This window comes from Pyrgilauda ruficollis, unplaced genomic scaffold (assembly GCF_017590135.1).
Source record: "Pyrgilauda ruficollis isolate IOZ18807 unplaced genomic scaffold, ASM1759013v1 scaffold400, whole genome shotgun sequence".
In the NCBI taxonomy this organism is placed as follows: domain Eukaryota; kingdom Metazoa; phylum Chordata; class Aves; order Passeriformes; family Passeridae; genus Pyrgilauda; species Pyrgilauda ruficollis.
The window spans coordinates 47,104-65,366 of NW_024525491.1; the positions used below are offsets into that span (position 1 = coordinate 47,104).

At 47.0% G+C, this 18,263-nt stretch overlaps 1 protein-coding gene across 1 annotated transcript in view; it reads right to left on the reverse strand.

Moving 5' to 3' along the window:
• Positions 1–18,263, reverse strand: part of SCN8A (sodium voltage-gated channel alpha subunit 8) — a 40,411-nt gene that overhangs the window by 20,121 nt on the left and 2,027 nt on the right. The window contains exons 2-14 of the mRNA XM_041477524.1: positions 15,676–15,767; positions 15,447–15,538; positions 11,687–11,908; positions 11,266–11,329; positions 10,604–10,745; positions 9,742–9,948; positions 9,199–9,486; positions 7,491–7,850; positions 5,657–5,792; positions 3,670–3,908; positions 3,321–3,494; positions 2,272–2,628; positions 750–1,220 (exon numbers count right to left, since the gene is read on the reverse strand). Coding sequence (XP_041333458.1) covers positions 750–1,220; positions 2,272–2,628; positions 3,321–3,494; positions 3,670–3,908; positions 5,657–5,792; positions 7,491–7,850; positions 9,199–9,486; positions 9,742–9,948; positions 10,604–10,745; positions 11,266–11,329; positions 11,687–11,852 — 2,604 coding nt within the window. The 5' untranslated portion in view covers positions 11,853–11,908; positions 15,447–15,538; positions 15,676–15,767. The remainder of the gene's footprint in view (positions 1–749; positions 1,221–2,271; positions 2,629–3,320; positions 3,495–3,669; positions 3,909–5,656; positions 5,793–7,490; positions 7,851–9,198; positions 9,487–9,741; positions 9,949–10,603; positions 10,746–11,265; positions 11,330–11,686; positions 11,909–15,446; positions 15,539–15,675; positions 15,768–18,263) is intronic.

Below are 18,263 nucleotides of genomic sequence, written 5' to 3' on the forward strand. Positions count from 1 at the left end.
TTTCTATTTTATATACATATATATATAATATATATTTATATATAATATATATATATATAAATATAATATATATATATTATATATTTATACTATTTATTTTATATTTTATTTTACTACAATTGCATTACATTATTTTACTATGATATACATTTACTATAACTATAGTAATTATATATAGTACATATATTTAGAATATATAAATATATGCTAAATATAAACATATTTAGTATATATAAATAGATAGTATATATAAAAATATATACACTATATATTTATATAATCATCCTATGATTAGATAGCTTTATTTTATGCATGTGGTTATTATATAAGTAATATAGCTTTCTACAGAGGTACTAGCACACAAAATTCTGGTTTGGGGGCAAAGACTAGCACAAGGAATTCTGGTCTGGGAGCAAAGACTAGCACACAAAATTCTGGTTTGAGGGCAAAGACTAGCACAAGGAATTCTGGTTTGGGGGCAAAGACTAGCACAAGGAATTCTGGTCTGGGGGCAAAGACTAGCACAAGGAATTCTGGTTTGAGGGCAAAGACTAGCACAAGAAATTCTGGTTTGAGGGCAAAGACTAGCACAAGAAATTCTGGTTTGAAGGCAAAGACTAGCACAAGGAATTCTGGTTTGGGGGCAAAGACATCCCAACACACACAGAAGTTCAGTGCTGGAGCCACAGAGCTCTCCCTGCCAAGTCTCCAGGCACCCACCCCGCGTGCACGTGGACCCCCTGTCCCACCTCTTTGCTGCCATCAGGATCCGTGTCGCTGCTGAAATCCTCCGTGTTGAGGTTCTCGAAGTCGGACTCCCCGACGGCGATGGGCACGCGCACGGTGAGGTTGGGGTTGTTGATGAAGGACATGTGGTCCTCGTCGATGATGTATTTCTCCACGCTGCTCCCGATGCCGCTGGTGGTGCCGTTGCCGTTCTTGAGGAAATCGATGTCGCGGTTGATGTCGGCCCCGGTGTGGTTGGCGATGCAGTTCACCTTCTTGTCGTACAGCTCGTCCAAGGGTTTCACCTCGTCGGCCTCTCTCTGCTTGAAGTGGGCCTGCATGAACTCCCTGACCTTGGCCTTGGTCCAGGCAATGCCCTTCTTGATGCGGATCACCGAGATCTGCAGGTTGTTCATCTCCCCGTCGTCGTCCGTGGCCGCCAGGTTGTCTGCGCTGAAGGAGCTCAGCAGCAAGGCCAAGAACAGGTTCAGCACCTGAAAGGGAAGAGCTGATGCTGGGCTGACACACCGGGGGGGGGATTCCCAAAGCTGAGCAGAGCACTCAGCGCCCACGCCCTGCTGCTGCTGCAGAGCTGTCTCCAAGCACCAGCTCCGGCGTCCCACAAACCCATCCAGGTGCCCAGGCTCAAGGGACGACCCCCTGATGCTGCAAAAAGTTCCCTGATGCAGTTCTGAGGAGTCCCAGGAGCCCAGGGCAGGTACAGGGGTGCCTGGATGGAGCCCCTTGCAGGATCTGGACTGCAGATGTCAGAGAGCGATTTAATCCCCACAGGATTTAAATTCAGCCTTACTGATTTAGTCCCATCTCTGCCTCAAAGAAAATGGGGAAAATCTTGGCATTTTGAGTGATCACTTCCTCACCTACATTGAGTGACCATCCCCAAGACTAATTTTATCAAAACCCTTTGGCAAGACAGGACCTCTCAGAGAGAGCTCACAACTACTTTGAAGAATTGCAGCTGTTCATGTGACTTCATTCTTTGCTCACATTTTCCTCCACAGCCTTTTCTTCGTGAAATTTAAGGCCAGAAGGAAGCATCATGATCTAGTCCAACCTCCCACACAACAGGCCGTGCAGTTTCACAGCCCATTCCTGCACACAACAGCACCTCATGACTGAGCCAGTGGGCAGGTTTTAGAAGAAACCTCCATCCCTCATTTTAACACTTCAGGACCTTCCCCTGTGCACCAAATTATTGCGTTTTCTGGCAATTAAATTGCCAGTTTTTGCTTCTTTTAGCTTCTTTTTCCCCTCAGGTCAGGTCTGTGCACTTTGAAGCTTTCATATTTTCAGCTTTCTTGCAAAATGCTTCGTTTACGGGTGACTGTTTAAGGTCCTCATCAAGCAAAAAACATCTTTAACATTGTGCTACCAAAATCTACTATTGGTAGATCAAAGGCCAAGAGGGACCTCCACAGAGCAGGAACAGACTCACAAACCATCACTCCCTCATCCTGGGGGTCTCCCCAAGTCCTACCCCACCCAGAGGCAACCAAGAAAGCCCATCATTAACCATTTACTGACCACTAAATTTCCGATGACCATGACCATCATGAAGACAATCAAGCACATGGCCTGTCCTGCCACTTCCATACAATCCCACATGGTCTCAATCCACTCCCCACACAACACACGGAAGACAATAAGGAAGGAGTGGAAGAAATCGTGCATGTGCCAGCGGGGTAGCTCACACTCCGGATTGATCTTGCAGACACACTCCTTGTAGCTCTTGCCAAAGAGCTGCATTCCCACCACGGCGAAGATGAACACGATGATGGCCAGCACCAAGGTCAAATTCCCCAAGGCACCCACTGAGTTACCAATGATTTTTATCAGCATGTTCAGAGTGGGCCAGGACTTGGCCAGTTTGAAGACTCTCAGCTACAACAAAAAAAAAAACACCAAAACAAACAAATCTTAAGCAAAGAGGAAAATAAAGCAGAACTTCCTAAATGACAACCATCTTGTGTTTTACACAAAGTCCATGCTTCTGCTACTGAGGTTACAGAGAGCAGAGAATGCTTAACCTTTCTGGAAATTTGGGCTTAGTATTTTGTACTTAGTTATTCCCCACACGCAGATCTCCCTTCCCAAAGGAAAAATCACCCCTCCCTGCCCAAATGCAACAAGCTGCTGCTCACATTTCATAAAGAGCAGTCCTGAAGAAAGAAGAGACCATAAAAAATGGCACCACTGGATCTCTGTCCCCCCTAAACCCACAAAAAAGTGATCTTTCCTTGTCCTATGTAAATGGGAAAAAATCCTTATGTGAGGGGAACGGCTGGAACTGTATCAGGGAAGGGATAGGCTGGATATTGGGAAAAGGTTCTTCCCCTGGCTGGGCACTGAGCAGGGTCCCCAGGGAATGGTCACTGCCCCAGGGCTGCCACAGCTCAAAGGATGTTTGGACAACACTCAGGGTGGGATTGCTGAGCTCCTGTGCAGGGCCAGGAGCTGCACTAGAAGATCCTTGTAGGTCCCTTCCAACTAAGGCCATTTCACGATTCTGAGATTCTAAGCTTTGTGGTAGCTCCACGATAATAACATTGAAAAAGAGCTGGAATTTGGAATACCAATCGGAAAGATCGCAGCACGGAAAGTCCCTCCACATCTGCCAGACTCAGCTCCATTAAACTCAGGGAGACAATAAACCCATCAAAGATGTTCCAGCCTTCTTGAAAATAATAGTATGGATCCATTGCAATGAGCTTCAGGAACATTTCTGCTGTGAAAATCCCAGTGAAAACCTGGAGCGGGGAGGAGAGACAGACAAAGAACAGGCAAAGAGTCATTTTTAGCTTATTTTCTCCTCTTCAGGCTAAGTCTCAACAATGCAATTGATTCAAAGTCCAAGCCCACATCAATAATCCAGGCACCCCAGCAGGAGCAGATCTGTGGGGAGTATTTAGCAGATTTCCTTACCAGATTTCCTACAGAGAGCACGTGCTCGAACTCGGGGGTCATGGGGTGGTGCTCCATGGCCATGAACAACGTGTTCAGCACGATGCAGATGGTGATGGCCAAGTCAACAAAAGGATCCATGACAATTAAGTTCACAATCTCCTTCAGCTTCATCCAGTAGGGGTGGCATTCCCAGATCAGGAAGGTATTGGCAAATTTGTACCAGCAAGGGGGACACTTCCTCTGGGACTCTTCCAGCTCTGCAGGTACAAAACAAAACAGTTCAGGCTTCATCTCTGAGGCTGAAGAATTAAAAAACTGTGAACTTTGTGAAAATGGCCACGGAGGTGACACGAGAGAAGAGCTGGGTCAAGTCTGTGGGCAGGCTGGACACCAGGGAGAATGCTCAATGGAAAGGGTGGTCAGGGAGCTTTGGAGTCCCCATCCCTGGGCATGTCCAAGGAGTGACAGGATGTGACACTCAGCGCTCTGGGCTGGGTGACAAGGTGGGGATTGGTCACAGGTGGGACCCAACGACCTTGGAGCTCTTTCCCAACCTCAAGGATTCTTGGATTCTGGGATTTCATTATTTTACCAAGCTCCATGGCTTCTCCTGTGTCCCTACACAACACCTGCACCAGGTCACCGTAACTGCAGCTCTAACCCTGTGCTTCAGCCCCACCAGGATGATTCAATGCAAATTATTCCAAATGAAGGGCTATATTTAACTCGGAACTGATCAAGGTAAAGCAGTTAAAAGTTACAGATTCCAAACTGCCTTTGCTGCCAGTTTTTAAATAACTTGAGATGAATTCTGTGCTGAACACAGACGTGGTCTAAAAGAGGAAAGAGGTGACATAATGCTGCAAAGGATTTTCAACAGGAATAACCTGATTAAGACTAACTACATTCATTTACAGAAATCAAACACAGAAATGCTGTGTCCACTTTTTTTTTTTTTTTCTTTTTTACACTGGCTTATCTCAAGTGCTTAGGAAAAAAAAAAAAAAAATACAAATGAGGAGTTGCCCCCATTTGTTGACTTGCTGGTTCCAGTCAGGCCGTGCAGCTGTGCACCCTCACCTTTTATTTTTTATGGGAAGGGAAAGGACCACTGTGCTCTCCTTCCCATTGGTTCTCTGGTTGCTTAGTATTTAGTTGCCTTGGAATTTCTGAAGTTAAAAAGAGGCCCGTGGCACTGGAGCCCGTAGGCGTTTGCGCAGGAGGGGAGCGGCAGCAAAACCCTGCTCTGTTTCTAAGTATATTTAGTTTTCCTACAATTTTCTTGCAGGAGACAGCAGGAATTTGAGATCATCAACCGCATGTGGCTGCTGTTCATGAATTCTTGCTGGCTCCTGCATGACATATTGGGAAATCTCATCTCCATGTGCTGTCCATTCCAGAATTCCCACCAGCCAACAGCCCCTTTCTCTTCTGACAGCTGTCACAGCTCCCAGTGCAGCTCCAATCCTTCTCTCCTACAGCCTGGAGCAAAGGAAGGTCTCTCCAGTGCTTGGAGATGACAGAACACCCGGACCTGACACTGCCTTACTCCTCTGATCTCCACACTGCACTCTCTTCATTGTAAAGTTACAACTCTTTTGTTGCCTTTACCTCCATCTCTGTGCAATTCGGATGCCAAAACCAAGTAAAATAAAGTCTAATAAATATTTCTTTATTAATAAAGACCCAAAAGAAGCAGGTTTAGGCAAAACCATGCATTAATATGTACTGCTTTAAAGCAGGGGGAGCTGAATTCCACTAGACCAGGTTGCTCCAAGCTTTGCCCAACCTGACCCTGGACACTTCCAAGAATGGGGCAATTTCTCTGGGCAACCCCACCCTCACAGGGAAGAATTCCTTCCCAGCATCCCATCCAGTGGGAAGCCATTCCCTGTGTCCTGTCCCTCCAGCCCTCTGTCCAAAGTCTGTCTCCAGCTCTCCTGGAGCCCCTTTAGGCACTGGAAGGGGCTCAGGGGTGCCCCTCTAATCCCCAAATCACACCTACCCTCAACAAGGGTGTTGGTCAACCCAGTCATGACACTGTTGGTGCGATCCTTCCTTCCATAGGACGCGTTCACCTGATCCATTGAGACCAAGAGAGACCCACCAGGCTTCTTCCTGATTTCGATTTCAGTGGTACCCTGAAAAATTCAGATGGTGATTAATACAGACTGGAGTCTTCTCTCTTACCCACTCTGAGCCCAGAAATGCAGCACTCAGTCTGCATTGCCGTACTCTGTGTTTTCTATATTCTGTGTATCCCTCTGTCCTTCCCACCTTCTTACAACATGCAAGTGGCCCAACCAAAACTCAAGCCCTTTTTTCTGTTGGAGCAGTGCTCTGCAGCCTTAGACAAATTACACACTGTATTTTACAGAACATTTCTAATTACATGCAATGTCATTAATTCTCTGTACAAGAACCAAACAGATGGGCATGCTGGTCAGACCACACTGGTGAGACCACGCTCAGCAGACCACGCTCGTCTGACCAGACCATGATGGCCAGACCATGATGGCCAGACCATGCTGATCTGACCATGCTGATCTGACCATGCTGGCCAGACCATGCTGGCCAGACCATGCTGGTCAGACCACGCTGGTCAGACCATGCTCATATGACCACGCTGGTCAGACCACACTGGTCTGACCATGCTTGTCTGATCAGAACATGCTGGTCAGACCATGCTCAGCAGACCAGGCTGGTCAGACCATGCTCATTTGACCACGCTGGTCAGACCATGCACAGCAGACCAGGCTGGTCAGACCACGCTGGTCAGATCATGCTCATTTGACCACGCTGGTCAGACCATGCACAGCAGACCAGGCTGGTCAGACCACGCTGGTCAGATCATGCTCATTTGACCACGCTGGTCAGACCATGCTTGTCTGACCAGACCATGCTGGTCAGACCACGCTGACCAGATCATACTGGTCTGACCATGTTCATCTGACCACGGTGACCAGACCATGCTGGTCAGACCATGCTCAGCAGACCATGCTGGTCAGACCATGCTGGTCAGACCATGCTCAGCAGACCATGCTGATCAGACCATGCTCAGCAGACCAGGCTGGTCAGACCATGGTGGTCAGACCATGCTCATTTGACCACGCTGGTCAGACCATGCACAGCAGACCAGGCTGGTCAGACCATGCTGGACAGACCATGCTCAGCAGACCATGGTGGTCAGACCATGCTCAGCAGACCATACTGGTCTGACCATGCTCATTTGACCACGCTGGTCAGACCATGCTCAGCAGACCAGGCTGGTCAGACCAGGCTGGTCAGACCATGCTCATTTGACCACGCTGGTCAGACCATGCTCAGCAGACCAGGCTGGTCAGACCACGCTGATCAGATCATACTGGTCTGACCATGCTCATTTGACCACACTGGTCAGACCATGCTCATTTGCCCACACTGGTCAGACCACGCTGATCAGATCATACTGGTCTGACCATGTTCATCTGACCATGGTGACCACACCATGCTGGTCAGACCATGCTCATTTGACCACACTGCTCTGACCATGCTTGTCTGACCAGACCACACTGGTCAGACCACGCTCAGCAGACCATGCTGGTCAGGCCATGCTGGTCAGGCCATGCTCATTTGACCACACTGGTCAGACCATGCTCAGCAGACCATGCTGGTCAGACCATGCTCAGCAGACCATGCTCATTTGACCACACTGGTCAGACCACACTGCTCTGACCATGCTTGTCTGACCAGACCACGCTGGTCAGACCACGCTCAGCAGACCACGCTGGTCAGACCATGCTCATTTGACCACACTGCTCTGACCACGCTTGTCTGACCAGACCACGCTGAGCAGCTACCTCGGGCAGGATGCGGCCCCCAGGCATGCTGGAGGGCGGCCCTCCGATGAGCGACACGACGCCGTTGCAGTCCACGGTGCTGTTCCTCTTGATGCTGCGGCGCAGCGTGGGGAAGATGCGCGAGGAGCGGCTGCCCTGGCTGTAGCCGCTGTAGCCGCTGTAGCTGCTGCGCCGGTCGCGGCCGCGGATGGGGATGAAGAGCGAGTCCCTCCTGCCCTCGCTCTCCTCCACCGTGCTGTGCTCGTCGTCGGCGAACTCGTTCTCCGAGCCCGGGTCGCGGAAGCGCCCCTTGTAGCTGAAGATGCTGCTCTTGCTGTTGTGGCGGGAGAGGAAAGGGGAGCCCGGGATGCTGAGGAGAGACTGGGGGAGCAGGGGAAGGACAGAGTGAGTGGAAGGTGGAAGAGTTATGATTTAAGGTGGGGAAATTATTATTTAAGGTGGGAATTACTATTTCGGGTGGAAAAATTATAAAGAAAGGCCTCTCAAAATCAGGCCTTCTCTCTCTGATTTTAGAAGTAATTTCTTTTATTTAGAAGCCAATTCTTCTTTCTTTTAGAAGCCAATTCTTTCTTTTAGAAGCCAATTCTTTCTTTTAGAAGCCAATTCTTTCTTTTAGAAGCCAATTCTTCTTTCTTTTAGAAGCCAATTCTTCTTTCTTTTAGAAGCCAATTCTTTCTTTTAGAAGCCATTTCTTCTAAGCCAAGCTGGCATTTTGCAGTTCCCATGTGAAAGCAATCCCGTTGTGAGCAGTTTGTTAACAAAACCAATCTATTGCTCGGTCACAAACAACTGGCACCTGTGTAAACTGTTTAGATAGAAACTACACTGTTGGACTTAACTGTACACTGTTAATTAGAAAAATGAAAATGATCTCTCACAAACAAGGGTTTGAGTGACCAATCCGTGCATTTTACAACATTTACAACTTTTATTAGCCAATAAGTAATTGGCAAGGAGCTACTGACCAACTGGAGTCCCACATGAGGTCTGTGAAACTGAATAAAAACTGAGTTGTGTGAATAAAAACCAGCTTTTTCCACCACGAAGGAAATGGAGTGCCGTGTGCTTTGCCCCCACAGTGAGCAGGATGGGCACAAAGCCCTGCTGGGTGGTTTCCTACAATCACTCAATGGCTTGGTTTGGTTTGAGAGGGAATTTGAAGATTGTCCAGTTCCACCCCTGACCACTGTGGGGGTGGAAGCACTGCCTCAAGCTGCTCCAAACCTTGTCCAACCCTTGGACACTTCCAGGGACGGGGCAGCCACAGCTTCTCTGGGCAACCTGTTCCAGGGCTTCCCCACCCTCACCGAGGGGGAATTTCTTCCCAGTATCCCATCCAGCCCTGTCCTCTGCACTGGGAAGCCACTGCCACTTGTCCTGGCACTCCAGGTGCTTGTGGATGGTCTCTGTCCATCTGTTCCCTCCCTCTCCACCCCTGCACAGACCACCACCCCTCACTGCACTGTGAGAGCTGCTCGCTCCTGGCTGGTTGAGCTGTCTCAGTGGAGGAGTTACCTGGCTGGATTCTTCAGGAACAATTCCTGCCAGGGGAAGTGTGTGTGAGAGTCATCAACTCGGGCTCTAAGCGTTCTCCTGACCCAACACAGTTTAGGACAGCGGGCAGAACCCTTGAGATGCCAACAGGAACCTAAAGCAGAATATTATCCTGACCCCAACCACAAACATTAGTGAAGGAACAGAAAACTACCTGGTTCATGATGGAAAACTTCCTTCCCAGCCTGTTATCTGGCAGCCTGAACGCTTTCCTCCTCATGCCATCCTCGGATTCCGACTTGAACACCTTCTCATTGTCACACTTCTCATCTCCCTCCGACAGCTCCTTGTCCTTCCGCTTCTTCCTCCTGTTCCGACGCTCCTTGGCACTCTTGGAACTGAGCTTGGAAATCTCCGAGGAGCTCCGAGACATCCTCCCCCCACCATCATCCTCCACAGCATCTTCAGACACCGTCCCTGCCGAGGTGACCATGGCAGCAGCCTGAGGGTGCAGGCAAGGGAAGGAAAAAGAAATCACATCTTTCCACCATCAATGCTCCGTTTTCTGCTTGAAGAAAGAGTTTGGCTCAATGAGATTTTGAGGCAGGATTGAGAGGTTTATTCTCTCCTTGGAAGACACAAGAATTTGTTAGGATTTTTATAGTCTGCTTGTGCAGGTAGTAAAATCAGCTTCTCTGGCAACCTGGGCCAGGGCCTCACCACCCTTACGGAGAGGAATTGGGTTTTTTTTTCTCACCTGTGCTTCCTCCTGCTGCTTTTTCAACTGTTCCAACATGGCCTTGAATTCTGCCTCCTTCTGCTCTGCCTCCTCCAGGGTGGCCTGGTTCTGCTCCTCATAGGCCATGGCCACCACAGCCAAAATCAGATTCACCAGGTAGAAGGATCCCACAAAGATCACCAGCACAAAGAAGATCATGTAGGTTTTTCCTGCCGCTCGTAAAGTCTGGAAGTGGAAAAGAATGGCAGAGGGATTAGAAAAGGGGAAAAAAAGCAACTTCAGGCTTCCCTGACATGAGATGCAAGAGCTGATCCCACGTTTCTTGACCTGAATGTTTCTAAGAAAATCCAGCAGTGCTGAATATTCCAGAGCTCAGCATTTCCCCTGCACATTCCTTAGCCATGAACACAAAAGGTGACATCCACCTTCTTCCCTTAAGGGAGCATCCAAACTGAAAAGAATTCAGAGGCACAGTGTGAAACCCAATGCTCAGACTCCCTTAAAACAAACCAAATCAAGAAAAAGCTGCTTCAGCAAGCTCCCCAAAGCACCCCCAGGTCAGGAGAAAACTCTGTGCCCTCCAAAGAGCCTGAGCACCCTCTGTGAGCAGAGCTGAATGCTCACAGCCTCCTGCAGCCAGTGCTGAGTCTCCTCCTGAATTAATTCACAGCTCAGCTGGACCCACCATCCCTTCTGGACCTCAAGTCCAACACCTGCTGACAGGCAATGTCCCCTTCCTCCCCCCAAAAAAACCTCACTGTGAAGCTTTACTTGCACTCTTTTGGAGAGAAGGAACAAAACAAAGCTTCTCACATTTCCCTTCCCGGTTCTACCCCCAAATCCTCCCCACGTACAACACCAAAGGAAAGCGTTTACTCACTAATTGATACAAGTTTTCCCAAAAGTCCTGAGTCATAAGGCGAAACAAAGCCAGGAAAGCCCAGCTGAAGGTGTCGAAGCTCGTGTAGCCGTAGTTGGGGTTCCGTCCTGCCTTCATGCACGTGTACCCCTCTGGACATTGGCTGGGGAGGAGACAACAGCCAGGTCAGGGCTCTCCCTGCTCACTGCCACCACTCTCCCAACAAAAGCAGCTCTTTCCACATCATTTAAGGACAGCATTTGAGGAAAGCCCTGCTCTCCCTGTCCTGTGGAAATGAGACACTGCGAGGTGCAGCTTTTCCCCAAGCCTGAGCCCAAGGCAGGAGCTTGGGCCACAAGGGTCTTCAGAGCTGAAGGTCGGGGTGGAAAACCAACAGCACGTGGCAAGTTCGCATTTCTGAGCCTCCATCCACCCTTCTCTGATTGGATTCAGAGGGAAATAATGTCACTGGCAACCACTGGTGGCCAGAGCTGCCTCCTGACAGGGAAAATGTCCCTTACATTGCATCAGCAACCGATTCATAATTAGGTTAAGAAATTTGAAACCGGGTGAAATAACACCAGAACCAACAGAGGAAGCAACAGGGAATATTCCAGAGGTTTTGCCAGCTTTAGATAACATCAGGAACAGCTGATTGATTGTTAATGAAGCTCAACACTCACCCTGCATCTGAGCTGTTACCACAGAGCAAAGGGTCGGGGGCGCCAGGAATGATGTAAAAATTTGCTGAAGATGAAAAAGAAGAGGTTACATTCACACACATATGGAGTTAGAGGATTTAAGAGACTATAACACCATTAAAACCTTCACTTAAAAGCCTCCCAAAAGCACTGCTGAGAAATTTCTGAGTAAAAATATATTTTGGACTAACTATTTAGCCAAAAGAGCACATCCAAACCCTTCTAAAGGATAAAGTCAACTAGGAACATCTCAACAAGGTCAGATCCAAAAAGAAAAAGCCCTGAGAAACTTCTGCACATGGGGTTTTCACTGTGAAAACCAGACACACCACAGCATGAAACATGTTGGAATTCCTGCACTGAGCCAAGTCAGGAGGTTTTAGGGAGCTTCAGAAATACCTACACATATTGTTGGTGTATTCCTCCCAGTCAAAGCCCCTGGAGCCATTATCCAGGAAGGTCTCGTTCACATTAATTGGCCAAATCACACACTTGTTCCTTAAATTGCCCATGAACAGCTGGAGCCCAATGAGGGCAAAGACACTGAGACAGAAAACCGTCAGGATCATCACATCCGACAGCTTCTTCACGGACTGGATCAGGGCACCCACGATGGTCTTCAAGCCTGTGGAGAAGGAAACAAGACTAGAAATCACTCCTGCAGAAGGAAAACACGCTGAAAATCCAGATTAATACAGTACCTTAGAGTGACTCTGTGGTGGGAAAGGCTGTGGCTATGAGTGGTGGAGGTTCCTGGGATTTCCAGCCAGCACAACACTGGGATGGAGGCAAGGATGGGTCAGAACAAACCAAATCCCAACGTTTGTCCCTGAGAGTGCCTGAGCCTCGCAGCAGGACTGCAGGAGGTGGGGAATCAGTCCTCCTCCACACACACAAGGTTTGTCAAACGAGGATCAAACTGGGATTTGCTGCCACGAAAATCCTCGTGGACGTGTTGAGCTGTGTTCGAGCCGAGCTCGCTGGCACAGGCTGCAACAACTCACAGAGATCAAATACCTTTAACTCTCCACGTCTTGGGTTTCTCCTGCTCAACTGAACCACCTCAGCACTTCCCCTCCCTTGCAGGAGCAGAATCTTCCCTTTCAGAGGTGGCTTTGGTTACAGCCAGGGCAGGGCTTCACCCACAGCGTCCGTGCTTTGGGATTTACTGAGGCCACCGGGATCATTAACAGGCTCAGGATCAAAAATAAGACATTCCCAAAGGAATCCTGCTGCTTTCCTACACCATTCTGGTCCGTGAGAGGCAAAACTCATGAGTGGGGAGAACTCAGAATTAATTTTTAGGCGACAGGTCTAAACTAGCTAGAATTCTGGATGGAGAAACAGCACTGAATTGGGTTCTTTTAGTCACTCTTTCTGGTGTGAAGTAGGATGATTCTGTGGTTTATAAATGAGCAGTGAAGGGAGGAAGGAGAAAAAAAAATAATAAATCACTGCTGGATTTGGGGTCAGTCAGATCTAAGGTTCCAGCTGAGACCACATGAACATTTTGCAATAAATCCTGGAGCAGAAACCTTGGTCCCTTCCAACCTCCTCCTACAAAACCCTTGTAAGCCAACAGAGGTTAGACCCATCCCAGGAACACAAACCTTCCAAAACAAACAGTTGCAGCCACATTCCTTATTAAAAAATCCTATTTTGAAGTGTCATTTACCCCCGCCACCCAAACTTTCCATGGATTTTCCAAGACAGAGCAGGATTTTGCTGTTGTGGCAGACACATCACCCCCAGCACCTCTTGCCATGCTCATCCCACGGCTCTGCCCTGCACATGCACCCACGGGCACCAACACCTGGGCTCCTGCTTTTGGGTGCTGCTCTCTCTCAGGTGTGCCAGGAGAAGTTTGGAACCAGGACAGGACTGGCAGCAGGACAAACACAACTCCAACAACTCCCAGCTGCAGCCACCACCCCGTGCTCCGCGGGTCCAGGTTTCCCTGGATCCTGTGGAATGCAGGTGTGACCCAGGTGTGTCCCCACCTGGCAATTAAAATATAAGAGCTCACGTGCCAATATGGAAAATTTCTTGAGACCATCAGGGTTTCATACAGGCTTTCCACCCAAAAAAAAAAGGGATATTTTGGTGGTTTAGCTCATGGGTGTCACAGTTTGCTCCTGCCACACAGATCCACAGAATTTTGTCCGTGGCGTGTCAAATTCTGGTGGTATTTCCCATTTTTATCTTGTCTCAAACACATCTTAATTCCAGTTATTGACACAAGGTGTAGATGGCACTCGAAACACTAAAATGAGCTCCTCAGTAGCTCAGCACAGAGTTAAAATTCCCATTCCATGTGCTGAAGCAGAAAGGGAGCCCCTTTATATTTGAATATTGAGTGCATTCTAAAAATCACCTTTTCCTTGCAAAATGACAGTGGTAAAACCCATAAAGAGCACTTCATGCTTTCAAATTAAATAACCCAAAGGCCAATTATTCAAATGCTTTAGACTCCTCCTGCTGTCACAAAATGGAGGGGGCCAAGATGTGTCCTGCAGAAACACACTTGGACAATCCTCCCCCAAAACCCCCAAGTTTTTGCCATTTCAGGTATGATCAGTGTCCCCAACACCCAAACAGGATCCCCTTGGCTATGTGTGGCAAACCATCCCTTTTATTCAATCAAAATACGCAGCAAATTGTCCCTCTGATAAAAAAATTACATCAGAAATGTGCTGAACTTAGCAGGGCTCAGCCCAACCCCTGCTGTTTGAAACAAAACTCCATAAGTTTTGAATTCTATGGAGAGAATGATCCAAAACTGAGCTGTTCTGTCCCCTCCACGGGAACACAAGGCATGCTGTCACACAGCCAGCAACCAGCTCCTGAAAGCTGCATCATCTCCACGTTGCTACAATTAAGAAAAGCAGAACACAGGCAAAACTGGTTTTAACATCAATGCTTCTCCTCTGAGCACGCCAGAGCTCTCTGGAGCAGGCTGAGAGAACGACAGCCACCCCTCAGACCCACTGCTGACAGCAATTCCCAAAGGTCTTTTGCTCTTAAATATCAATATATATTATTAAATATAGATATAAAATATCTTAAATATTCCAGATATGAAGGAAGGCTCAGTAGGAGCATCAGTCCAGCATGTTCTCACTGGGTGCAAGGAAAGCAGGTGCCACATAGCAGCATCACAACCACCACCACCATCATCATCATCATCATCATCATGCACAACAGGCAGGTACAGCTGATGGGGTTGGCAGTCTGGGATGGGACAAAAGGGATGTGCCCTACAACTCAACAATTCTGAGAAAGAACCCAGGATCAGGGAATGCAGGAGGGAACAAACCACAAAGGAACTGAGGCCAAAACTCGTCGAGGAGTGAAAGCAAAAAGCTGAAGATGCCTGAGTGCCTGTAAGACCTGAGGCCTGAGCTTAACCTCAGAATTAGGTGCACTTTTGAGAAACCACGTGCATGAAGCTTTTCTGTACAAGAATTCAGGATCAGGAAGTGTTCCAGGCCAGGCTGGACAGAGCTGGGGTTAAACTGGTCCAGTGGAAGGTGTTCTTGCTCAGGGCAGAAGGTGGAACAAGAGGAGCTTTAAGGTGCCTCCCAAACCAAACCAGACTGGAATTCTGGGATTCTCAGTCCACAATGTCCCCATGGTGTCCCAAAGGAAGGGCCACTGCTCACCTGTGACACCCAGCTGAGTTACAAGTCCAGCAGCAGCTTTGGGAAGGGTGGTCCTGACAAGTCCAGCTCTGGAGTCGTACAGGAAATGGGCAAAAAGGTTTTAATCTTAGTTGGTTTTGCTCTGTTGCTTTATAAAATTATTCCTAAAGCAACTCCAAAAACACTGACAATAACAGGGTGACTCCCTGAGCCAGAAACTGCTCAGCCTGAGGAGGAGCCTGATCCTTTTCATCTGGAATTAAACTTTAAAGCCTGGCTTTAGTCTCAGAGATCAGTACGAAATGCGCGTACAAAGACAGAAAAATGTGGAGCAACAGCCTGTTCATCCCATAATTTGATGGTCCAGGAGCCTGGATTTCAAACTGCTTTGTTACACAGACTGCAAATCCCATGCGAAAAACCCCAGTGCCATTTGGGAGGAATGAGCAGTGCAGGAGGGGAGGGAAATACAGAGAGGAGACACACACACAAGCCCAGCCTCGAATGCTGAATGGTTCTCACCTGGAATTACAGAGATAGTTTTCAAAGCTCGGAGAACTCTGAAAGTTCTCAATGCTGAGACATTCCCAAGGTCCACAAACTCTGTGACATATCTGCAATGAGGGAGGTCACACACAAAAAACACCATGACAATACACACACCAAAATCAAACAACAACTACAGACAAAGCAATACGTCACTCACAGGGGCCTGTACCCGACAGCTAAACACCAAGCGGGGCCGCCTTACCTGGAATTACAGAAATAGTTTTCAAAGCTCTCAGAACCCTGAAAGTGCGCAGAGCTGAAACATTGCCTAGGTTTACAAACTCTGTTATATACCTGCAGAATTAAACCAGAGTTAATGGCACCGTTGGGGTCGCCTTCCTTTGCATTAAATTGTCTGCTTGTAGGAAACAGCTTGTGATTTAAAACGCTTCAGAAGTGGCATTTGGAAAGAGAGAGAGACAAGAGGTGCGGGGGTAAAACGTGCTTTAAGTCTCTCTGCTCCTCAAGCAGCTTGCCCAGGTACATGGCTGGATATCCATCCTCAGCTGGAATCATGGAATGTCCTGTTGGAAGGGACCCCAAGGATCACCCAGTGCAGCTCCTGGCCCTGCACAGACACCCCAACAATGCCACCCTGGGAGGAATGTTAACTATTGAATATTATTACATATTATTAAATATTATTAGTGCTCTGAAGCCTTGGAAATGCAGCTCCTGAGCCTTCCTCTGCGACCTCTGCTCCATCAGAATTTGGTGAATGTGGGAGCCCGAGCTTGCCACATGCAACACTCCAAAAATAAAGTGTGAAAGGGCAAAAAGATTTCTTCAGCAGCGACTCAGAGCAGCAGTGACAAAAACCAGGTGTCCATCAGCAGGACCAAGCCTGAGCAGGATCAGCTCAGGGCAAAAAGAAAAGGAAAATAGGGAAAAAAGCAAGAATTTCGGGTGTGTTTCCTGATGTGACTCAGACAAGCCCGTGACCCTCAGGATCAGCCCAGCCCAGCACAAGAGAAAAAAACAAGGAAAATCAAATGTCTCCTTTCTGAGCTGCAGCTTCATGGGTTAAAATGGCTTATTAGCAGGTTATTAATGGGCTAAAATGGCTTATTAGCAGGTTATTAATGGGGTAAAATGGCTTATTAGCAGGTTATTAATGGGGTAAAATGGCTTATTAGCAGGTTATTAATGGGGTAAAATGGCTTATTAGCAGGTTATTAATGGGGTAAAATGGCTTATTAGCAGGTTATTAATGGGGTAAAATGGCTTATTAGCAGGTTATTAATGGGGTAAAATGGCTTATTAACAGGTCATTAATGGGTTAAAATGGCTTATTAAGAGGTTATTAATGGGCTAAAATGGCTTGTTAACACCCTCTCCAACAGCTTCAGATCTTTTTCGTATCACTGTGCCCCAAACTTCACACACTCCGAGGGAGAATTTGGAACTCTGAACCTCTGCAGAAGAAGGCAACTGTAAAAATGCCAATTATTTGAGATTTTGGTGACACCACCCTGAACAACTCGGGCTGGGGGGAAATGTCCCTGCCCAGGGCAGGGGATGGGACTGGATGAGCTTTAAGGTCCCTCCCAATCCAAACCAATCCATGATTCCATGACTGTGCCTCAGATCAGGGGTTTCAGGTACATTCGCTTCACTTCATGTTTTTAAGAAAACATAATCACCTTCTGCTTTGATTAACATCCTTCCATTTAATTAGCATCCTTCGTTTTAATTAGCATCCTCCATTTTTAATCCTTTATGCTTCAGTGTCTGTTTGTGAGCCACGGGAAGGTTTGATTTTTCTCCCCCAAGGTACACGGGGGAGAAGAGACTTGGGGCAAAGTAACAGGAATTCTATTTTTATTATATCATAATATTTAAAATATTATATTTTACCCCAGCTTAGAGAATATTTCCTCTGTGCTGCGCGGGGAGAAACTTGGTATGAAAAAGCAAAGAAATGCTCAACATTCAAGATTTTTCCTGCTGCAGAAAGGCCTCAAGGGCTTTAAAAAAACTTTTAGTGTGGTTTAAATAATGCCCTTGACACAAAAAGAATTGTACAGGTAAAGCCTGGGGCTAAAATGGCTTGTTAACAGGGTATTAATGGGTTAAAATGGCTTATTAACAGGTCATTAATGGGTTAAAATGGCTTATTAACAGGTCATTAATGGGCTAAAATGGCTTGTTAACGGTATTAATGGGTTAAAATCGTTTATTAACAGGTTATTAATGGGCTAAAATCGCTTATTAACAGGTTATTAATGAGTTAAAATGGCTTATTCACAGGTCATTAATGGGTTAAAATGGCCTATTAACAGGTCATTAATGGGTTAAAATGGCTTATTAACGGGTTATTAATGGGTTAAAATGGCTTATTAACAGGGTATTAATGGGTTAAAATGGCTTGTTAACAGGTCATTAATGGGCTAAAATGGCTTATTAACAGATCATTAATGGGTTAAAATGGCTTGTTAACAGGTCATTAATGGGTTAAAATGGCTTATTAACAGCTTATTAATGGGTTAAAATGGCTTGTTAACAGGTCATTAATGGGTTAAAATGGCTTATTAACAGGGTATTAATGGGTTAAAATGGCTTGTTAACGGTATTAATGGGTTAAAATGGCTTATTAACAGGGTATTAATGGGTTAAAATGGCTTGTTAACAGGTCATTAATGGGTTAAAATGGCTTATTAACAGCTTATTAATGGGTTAAAATGGCTTGTTAACGGTATTAATGGGTTAAAATGGCTTATTAACAGGGTATTAATGGGTTAAAATGGCTTGTTAACAGGTCATTAATGGGTTAAAATGGCTTATTAACAG